The sequence below is a fragment of the Trichechus manatus genome, unplaced genomic scaffold, assembly GCF_000243295.1.
Source record: "Trichechus manatus latirostris isolate Lorelei unplaced genomic scaffold, TriManLat1.0 scaffold00105, whole genome shotgun sequence".
NCBI lineage: Eukaryota > Metazoa > Chordata > Mammalia > Sirenia > Trichechidae > Trichechus > Trichechus manatus.
This window is the reverse complement of record NW_004444041.1, coordinates 273,997-283,265: the sequence shown is the minus strand read 5'-3', so window position 1 is coordinate 283,265 and position 9,269 is coordinate 273,997. Positions and strand designations below refer to the sequence as shown.

Below are 9,269 nucleotides of genomic sequence, written 5' to 3'. Positions count from 1 at the left end.
CAAATCAAAATGACCCAGTTGTAAATCTTGGCTCTCTTAGTTGCTTATCACGTGACCGTAACCAATCTCTGTCAGATTACTTGCAGGGTTACTGTGAAGACAGCGATGCGGTACAGTGTAACCAGGGCTTCGACCTGGTTCTTCCTAGTTCAATCATGGCCAAGGAAGTGACACTAGAACAGACCCAGATTTTTTAAATTTGGGTGAACTGGAACTATAACTAGAATGGGAAAAAGTACAGGTCAAAGCCCAGCTAGAAACTAGATCCTCCCCTTAGAAAACAAGGGCAGCCTAAGTGTTGCACAGCAACCAAATCTCTTGCCCATAGGTTTCTGTGCAGAGTCCGAAACAGTGATGCCCCTTTCGAAGACGGCGGCTGACCACACTGCTCTGAAATGTACGTTGCTCTCCTCAGTCCTGGCAATAATCCAACCTCATGCATCAGGCTCCTGAAAGGGCTCACTACACCTCTCCCCGCCACTCCCACCCCTGAGTCTCACATTCCAGGGCTTTGACCTGTAATTTTTCCCATTCCAGCTATGGTGCCGGATCACCCAAATTTTAAAAATTTTGGTCTTTTCCAGTTTTGCTTTGTTGGCCATGACTAAACCGGTTTAAACCTGTTCGAAGCCCTGATTGTAATTCAAGTGTAAGTTCCTTTCCTCTTTCTCTAGCTAAATTAGCTTTTCCTTTTGATTTCTCTCCTTTTTTTTATGATATTCGATATTTCATCAAACACCAAGGTTTATGATCTTGTCATCTTTGATGTCTCTCCATAGAAATAATTAATCTGTCATATATCATGCAAACTACACCGTTCACAATTGTCTCCTCCCCAAGGCAACCAATGACTTCCAAAACGGCAAAGCTTGAAGCCTTGCTGTTTGTGCCTTGAGTCAATTCCAACTCAAAGCGACCCTATAGGACACAGTAGAACTGCCCTATAATGTTTCCTAAGCTGAAATTTTTATGGAAGCAGATCGTCAGGTCTTTCCTCCTGGCGAGTGGTTGGTGGGTTCAAATTGCCAACTTTTGGTTAGCAGCCAAGCACTTAACTATTCATTGCCACCGTTAATGTAGAAGGCCTTGAGAGTTACAGAAAATTTTTAAGTAGGAGACTGACAGCCTCAGAGACTACAGTATTTTTACCTCCATCTCCTCTCACCTACAATTCACTTCACCCTACTTCACAGTTACAGAATTTATCTCCCTAGAGTGCATCTCTGAGGCTGTCACTCTCCTCAAAAATTGTCTGTAACTCTCAAGGCCTTCTGCATTAGGCCCTATCCAACCGTCCAAATTTACCTCCAGTGATTCCTAAACTGGAAGCTCTCTTGATGCAATAATATTAAAGTTATTTTATCTCCTAGGCTTAGCATAGTATGTGAGACATAGCAGACATCCAGTAGTAGTACCTGAATGAAGTAATGAAAATCTGTAATGTTTAAAAAAAAAAAAAAAAAAAGATGCCAGACTACCTACAGTGGCATAAATCTTCCTTCATTTTTTTCCAACACACTTTCAATTATTAATAAATAGACAATTGTTCTAACAACAATTCTGAGAACTGGTCTTTAAAGACAGTCACGAAAAAATCACAAAAAGACAATAACCCTCTGTGATTAAGAGAAAACAAATAAAAAGGCATTTTAACCTCCCTCTTTATTTTAATTATTTTTAAAATCCTTAATCTTACTATTAATTTAGCAGTTGGGTTGTCATGGCCCAAATAATTGCAACATAAATGCTGTAAAATAAAAACAAATTCCTACTGGCTAATATAAGAACATCAGACAAATGATTTTTAAAGCTGCACTAATTAGATCTAAAGTATCTCTCAGGTATTTCCTCTGAATTTTTTTCCTGTCCCTTATTCTTTTAGCGAGTGAGAGGCCAAATGTCCAAGCTATATACACAAAAAACAATTATACTCTGAATACAAAATGTATGATATTGTATGACATAGCTATAACATCATCTCTTCATAGACAATCTGAGGATAAAGAAAATTATTCACTGCTAATTATAAACATTACCAGCAAGCATGTCTCGAATATTTACCTTTCTGCTCACTTTCATGGAAACCCTGGAGGCGTAGTGGTTAAGAGCTACGGCTGCTAACCAAAAGGTCAGCAGTTCGAATCCACCAGGAGCTCCTTGGAAACCCCATGGGACAGTTCTACCCCCTTCTATAGGGTCGCTATGAGTCGGAATTGCCTCAACAGCTATGGGTTTGATTTTGGTTTGGTTCACTTTCATACACTCAGAGTCACTGACCCAACCTTCTCCCACAAAAGCTGGGGGAAAAAAAACAAGGCCTCAAATTAATGTATAAGAATATGATTCATGTTTAACTTTTCAGGGACACTACTGTGGTGTGTTGAGGACTAAGGTGTGCCTGACCCAAGCCATGGTATTTTCAATCGCCTCATATGCATGTGAAAGCTGGACAATTAATAAGGAAGACTGAAGAAGAATTCATGCATTTTAATTATGGTATTGGAGAATAATATTTAATATACCATGCACTGCCAGAAAAATGAACAAATCTATCTTGGAAAAAATACAGACAGAATGCTCCTCAGAAACAAGGATGGACAAGACTTCATCTTATGTACTTTGAAACTGTTATTAGGAGGCATCAGGCCTTGGAGAAGGACATCACGCTTGGTAAAGTAGAGGGTCAGCGAAAAAGAGGAAGACCCTCAATGAGACGGTCTGACACAGTGGCTGCAACAGTGGGCTCAAAAAGCAACAGATTGTGAGGATGGTGCAGGACCAGGCAATGTTTCATTTTGTTGTACACAGGGTCGCTATGAGTTGGAACCAACTCCACAGCACCCAACAACAACAATAACTGTTGTGTGCAAGAAGACAGACCCACTGGAGATCCTGCAGGACAATCTAATACCTACATGTCTTTAGATAACCTACAAAATGAAGCTATGAGTCGGGATAGACTTGACACCAATGGGTTTGGTTTTTTTTTTTGGTCATAAAGTCAGCCGATCCAATTCTCAACTCTCTACGTAAAGGACTAACAAGACCAGTATTTAGAAGAGAAGAGAGGTCTCAATTCATCTTTATACCAACTTAATGTACTCACATCAAATGCTTGCATCAAGCCAAAGGAGATGGTACCATAACAATAATCACAATTCTCCTTAACAATGACGGTAAAACTAGTGCACTAACAGAATTTCCAGAGCTGTGTTTCACTTGGATTATAAAATCTACTGCAAAATCTTCCAAAACTTTTACTCTCTGGCTTCATGAAATGGATGGGGGCTAGGAAAGAATTTCTCTGAAAAACATGGTATGAAACTTGACTGACAGTATCTTAATTGTTATTTGCCAAATGGCAGGGGCAAAGGGAGTCACTCTATGGATGACAGAGCCATTAAAAAAAAAAAAAAGACAATATGCTAAAAAAAAGTGAATGTCCGTACCCCAACAAGTTATAAACTATGACCTAACACACAAATCTTAAATGCAGAATAAAATGCCAATGCTCAGTCTCTTTAAAGAAACATACAACTCCGTAAACTGATTAACATCATCTGATGTTGACCAACCAGAGTGGATATGCTAACTATTAAATCAGGAAATCATGATAAGCGCTAGCGGTTCCTCTAGGCCTCAGCAGCAGCCTTAGGTATAAGAGCAAATTTGAGCCCTCTTAACACCCAAAGAATACTGTTGATGTCATTATGAGGCTACTGATTCTTTTGCACTACAGGCAAGTCATTACTTGATCCACGACACAAATGTGTCCCCCCTCGCCCCCCGCCCCATGAAGAGATCTCAAGGCAGAGAGGCCCTCGGGTACCTCCTTCTTCTCAACCTCCAGCGGCTGCCGCTTTCTCCTCCCTCCGGCTCCAAGGTGGGGGCTCCAGAAGGTCCCGGGCAATTCCGAGCCCGGGCGGTGCTTGTTTTGCCTCTGCCAGATAGCTCGGACCAGCTGCTTCCTTTCTCAGTTTGCCCAAACTGGAGCGCTACAGGGTACCCAGAGACCCGTAAGGGAGCCGTGTGGCGACGCCGCCGCCGCCTCTGGTTTGTCAGGGGCCGGGATTGTATTTCGAAAGATCCGCCATTTTCACCTCGTCATCACCATCACAGCTCAGCAGCTTCTCCGACAGCCCAAGCCCGGGCCGCCGCCGCCGCCGCCGCTGCCAGTCACCTCCCCCTTCCTCCTCTTCCCCTCCCAGATCCTCCCCTCCCGAGAGGCACACACCCACATATCCGGGGAAACCTCCCGCCGGCCCCGCCAACCTTCAAATGCACACGGGAGAGACAAATGCACACACAGGCTACGCAAAGACTTTTCACCCCAGAACGAAAGATGGTGCTCCTGCCAGCCCCGCAGGGCTGCGAAAGGAAGCTGCGCTATCTGCGGGGTCCCAAGTCCGGCATATTTTTGTTTTGAAGAGCAAACGCCACGCGGAAGGTGGCATAAGGACAATAAGGGATCTAAACTCATTTTCAGAAAAGCAACTGGAGATAGATCATGGAATGCGTTTCACTATGTCCATTTCAGACACTGAAGACATTATCATGACCTTTAATGTCACTCACCAACTCTTGACATTTTACTCCACCGTCAGAACTACCCTGCCTGAACGAGTTATTTCCATATGCCTGTCTGACCTCTCTGATACATCTGTAAATTACAGGCACTGATCCTCATGTAATTACTGCGGTCAAAACAGCTTTTTTTGTTTTTTAATACAGATTTCAACACATGTCTGACATATAGACTCCAAACTACTTTCCTCTCCACTTAATTTTATCTGACAATTTCTGTCCAGGAACATCGTAAATTTCAATTTGTCATTAGTTTAAGACGTCAAAGTGCAACTAAGTTTAAAATGTATTGATCCAATTATGGAAATATATGCATGAATGATCAATTTCTAAAAATACAGAAAATATAGCTCTAAGCTAAAATTCTTTTTCAAACGTTTTTTAGGATCCAAGTCAACAAATTAAAAAACCATCTGCCGCTGATATAGTTGTTCAAAGCAGTGAAAATACACAGCTTGCTTTGGAACAGTAAGACCCTAGAGCTACCCCCCCCCCAGCGCCTCCCATCATGCAGTTTCATAAGTAACTAAAACAGAACATAAGATTTTTTTTAAATCATCTTAGAAATAACAAGAAAGCATAGGCTACAGGGCTTCTAATGAGAGTAGCATAAAAAAAAACTAAACCGACCACCTTTGTCAATTTCAGGAAAAAATTGATAATCATCCATTCAAAGGCTGAAGTCCATACCATTCAACTACAACATGAGATCTAAAAGACCTATCTGAAATGAGTAAGTTGAAATTTAAGGTTGAAAACAAGGTCACTCTACTGTCCTTTTTAAAAGTTCGTCTAAGAAAAGTGAGCTAGAAGGTGAAAAAATCATTTCAGTTCCCTACCTTGCTTGCATGACAACTTCATATAAAACTCGGTAGATTCCAGCGTACAGAAGTGCTGTCTACCAACCCAGCCCAATCGCCGTTTTTAATACGCAGCCTGGTAGACGCTGAGAGTGTAAAGTCTCCCCAGTTTCTTTATCTTTAAACTTTATTGCCCCACCGGCTGTCCGGTTCACCCGCACTCTGCTTGGTTGTTTACCGTTGCTTGGCCAAGCCAAGTCTCAGCCTGCTCCCTTCCCCCATGCACCTCGGGAACATGATGACATTTGGCTGGTGGGCTTCGCGAGGAAAACGGACACACAGGAAGAAGGTGCCATACAAAGGAGCGTAGGAAGAACGGGGTGGCGGCCAGCAGGAAAAGGAGGGGCTGGTACAAAATGACACAGCAGCAAAACTGGTTCCCAAAAACCCAGGGCCGACACGGCCGGCTTCTCCGGCCTCGCTGTGTGCGTGTCAACAGCCGCGGGAGCCCTTCCTCCAGACTGCCGGAAAAGGCAACCGGCTGGTCGAGCCCCGGCCCTGCCGGGTGACAGCCGCCCTCCTGGGAGTAGGCAGAAAGGGGCTGAGCCCCGAAGACCCTCCCGCAGGGATGGGGCGCCGCGGCCCCTAGCCGGAGGTTCCCGCTCCCCGCCCGGGCTCCTAGAGGGGGCGGTCCGGCGCCCTCCGCCCGCGCCGCTTCCCGCAGCTGGGGCCGGCGCCCCCTTCCCGCCCGCCGGCTCAAAAGCCCCCATCCAGGGAGCTGACACTCACCAAAGCCGGCGGCGCCGCCGCCTCCTCCTCGCGCTGCGCTCCCTGGGCTCCCAGCAGCCGCGGCGGCGGCGGCGCCTCCGAGACACAGACCCGGGTTTGTTCAAAATCACGCGCCCAGCGCCATTCCACCGCCGCATCCCATAATACGCCGGGCCCTCCCCGCCCGCGCGCCCCTCGCCACCCGCCCCTCCACTTCGCCCGACCCGCCTTCCTGGTCGGCTTCCTTCACCCCGCCCCTTCCGCGACGCCTTGCCCCGCCCCTTGGCAACCCAAGTTCGCGTCATTCCGCAGGGCGCCGTGAGTACGCTCCAGCTCCACGTGACTATGAGTGGTTGCTCTGTCAAAGCTTTCGCATGGAATGTTCCATCGCGCTGAGGCTGGGAGGGGGAGGTCAGGGATCGAGCTTGCAGTTGGAAGAGACTCCCTCTTCTAGCTTTCCTTGTAAGGAAGTCCGTGATGTAGGTGCGATTTCCAGAATCCTGCGGCTTTTTGATGTGCTTGGGTGGGAATGGGGAGGATCAATATTTACAATGCCAAATCTCGTCTTTTTTTCGGCACTAATTTTGCAGAGATCGCTGAAAAGCCCCAGGGACACTACGCACTCAAACTTATTTTGAAAGGAACTTTTTGCTTTTTTGCAATATATGGCTAAGATTAACACGATCAAAATTCTTTGTATTTATTCACCTTTCTTTTATTTTTCTTTTTATCTTTTATTATAAGAGAAAAACTATCCAAATTTGGAGTCGGATAAACAGGCACTGAGAGATTGTTCAGTTAATAACTGCTCAGTGTGAGACAAGAAGCACACAGATGAAAACAATGGAGTGTAATGAAATGTTAAATGTTGTGGTACAGTACGTAACTGCTTCTGGAGCACGGAGTACGTACAGGTCAAAGTGAGAGGCAGTAGACAGGGAACACAGTGGAGGAGGTGAGACACGTTGTAGTGGAAGCAGCAATCACTTTGCCATCAAGCAGTCTTGGTTTAAATGCTGCACCTCCACTTTTAGTGTATAATATTCATCAAGTTTCTTTTCCCACCCATAAAATATAAATAACAAAACTTCCCAGGATTCTGAGGGTATTCTGAGGGATGTCAACTACACAGTCCTGCCTCAAATGTTAGCTCCTTTTTTGCCAGTCACCGCTACCTTATACCTCCTATCCCAAACTTAATCGTTAGGATTTAGCAACACACCCCAAATTTTTGTACTTAGGGTACATGATGTGGTTGATAATGTCAAATGATCTACAAAATAAAACAAATCACTTAAATCATCCGTTGGTTGCAGACAGAGTTTACCTACTTTTCCTCTGGCAAATAGATTTCTTTGCATCTCTGATAGTTGGTTGTTTTTTTTTTTTCTTTTTTCTTTCTGTCTTTGTTTATTTGTTTAATTAAAAGGGTAGAAGCAGAGGAGCCTCTGTAATGTTTTGATATACTTTTTCTGCTACCGATATAATTAGCAAAGGCCTGGAAGTGGGAAGGTCTGTGGCACGTGCAAGAAATGTGAGAAAGTTGAAAGATAACACAGGCTAGGTTGGGAATCATCAGTAGATGGACTCCAACCTCCAACCTTTCGGTTAGCAGCTGAGCGCATTAACTGTTAGCACCACCTAGGGACTCCACAAAGTACACTAGTGAATAAAACTTTCTTAAAAGCAGGCTAGTTTCCAAAAAGTTCCTATGTTTATTAGTTCATGTTGTCAGAAGTCCAGGATGTCTCTATGCAAGCAAACAATTTGTGTACGTCTATAAAAGAGTAATTTTCATCTTTATTTCTTTTTCATCACCGTGTATCTCTTTTTACAACAGACCCATAATCTCTTATTAACAATTTCGAAGTCCAGAATGTTCTGAAAACTGAAAGGGTTTTGGAAGCTATGGCAAACTCATTTGGCAGGAAAACCTGGGCCAATATTACATAAGACTATTTGTATACTTTATTTATACCACTCAGTGTGAATATTCTTATGAGTCGGTGCAGAAGTATGAATGTGTTTGCCTATAGAATGTTTCCCTAGAAACCACTGGAGTGTTCCATAAAAATGGTATAGCCAAAGGGTGCTTGAGGGAACTTTCTGGGGTGATAGAAATTTTTCTTTTTTACTTTCATTTCGGTAGTAGATACATGAGGGTGTAGTGGTCTAAATTCACTGGGTGCATTTAAACTGGATGCATTTTATTATATGTAAATTATACCCCATTAAAATTGATTTTAAAAGAAAAAAAAACAGTGGAGTTTGAAAAATGGTTGGTGCATATTCTTTTCTGAATACAGAAAATACATCTGGTCTCAAGAGTTTCAAATAAGGGAATATGGAATGGTGGCAGTTTCAACACACCCCACATTTTTGCACTTATGGTACATGATGTGGTTAATAATGTCAAATGACCTAAAAAATAAATTCAATCACTTAAATCATCCGTTGGTTGCTGACAGAGTTTATTTACTTTTTCTCTGGCAGATAGATTTCTTTGCATCTCTGATAGTTGTTTTTGTTTTGTTTTTTTTTTTCTCCCTTGTTTGCTTATTTGTTTAATTAAAAGGGTAGCAGTAGAGAAGCCTCTGTACTGTTTTGATATACTTGTTCTGCTAGGGATATAAGCATCCCTGTGGTTAGGAGATGGGGTTTCCTATTGAAGGTATTGCCAATGTCAGTCATTTTGAGAAGAGGCACATCATGGGAGAGGGCATGAGATCTTGAAAGAGGGTCTCAATACTGGGGAATGAGGGAAGTGCCTCCTCTCTTTGGGCCTTGTTCATTTGGACCTGGACACAAAGATTTTAATGTGGTTGAAGGAGTGTGCCCACTTTTCACCTTGTATGAGAAAGAAGGCATCTACCCCTCAAGCTATTGGAAACTGGGGAGAGTTTTTATTGCAAAACATCTTAAAATTCTCCTTGGTGTACAACCACACGCATTTTAAAATGTTTTTATTGTACTTTAGGTGAAGGTTTATAGAGCAAAGTAGTTTCCCATTAAACAATTAATACACATATTGTTTCGTGACATTGGTTGCCACCCCCATGACATGTCAACACTCTCCTCTTCTTGACCTTGAGTTCCCCATTACCAACTTTCCTGTCC

The 9,269-nt window shown here is 43.4% G+C and overlaps 1 protein-coding gene across 6 annotated transcripts in view; it reads right to left on the bottom strand.

Moving 5' to 3' along the window:
• Nucleotides 1-6,310, bottom strand: part of LIN54 (lin-54 DREAM MuvB core complex component) — a 96,750-nt gene extending 90,440 nt beyond the window's left edge. For 2 of the 6 annotated variants that reach the window (XM_004383092.2, XM_023737573.1), the window contains exon 1: nt 6,174-6,310. Coding sequence is in view for 2 of the 6 variants with exons in the window: in XM_023737572.1 (XP_023593340.1) it covers nt 5,424-5,445 (22 nt within the window). In the remaining 4 variants the exon portion in view is untranslated. Of the gene's footprint in view, nt 1-3,829; nt 4,073-5,423; nt 5,499-6,173 lie in introns of those variants that run through there. The other 4 variants (XM_023737577.1, XM_023737574.1, XM_023737572.1 and 1 more) reach the window with 3 other exon arrangements.
• Nucleotides 6,311-9,269: the final 2,959 nt, after the last annotated feature.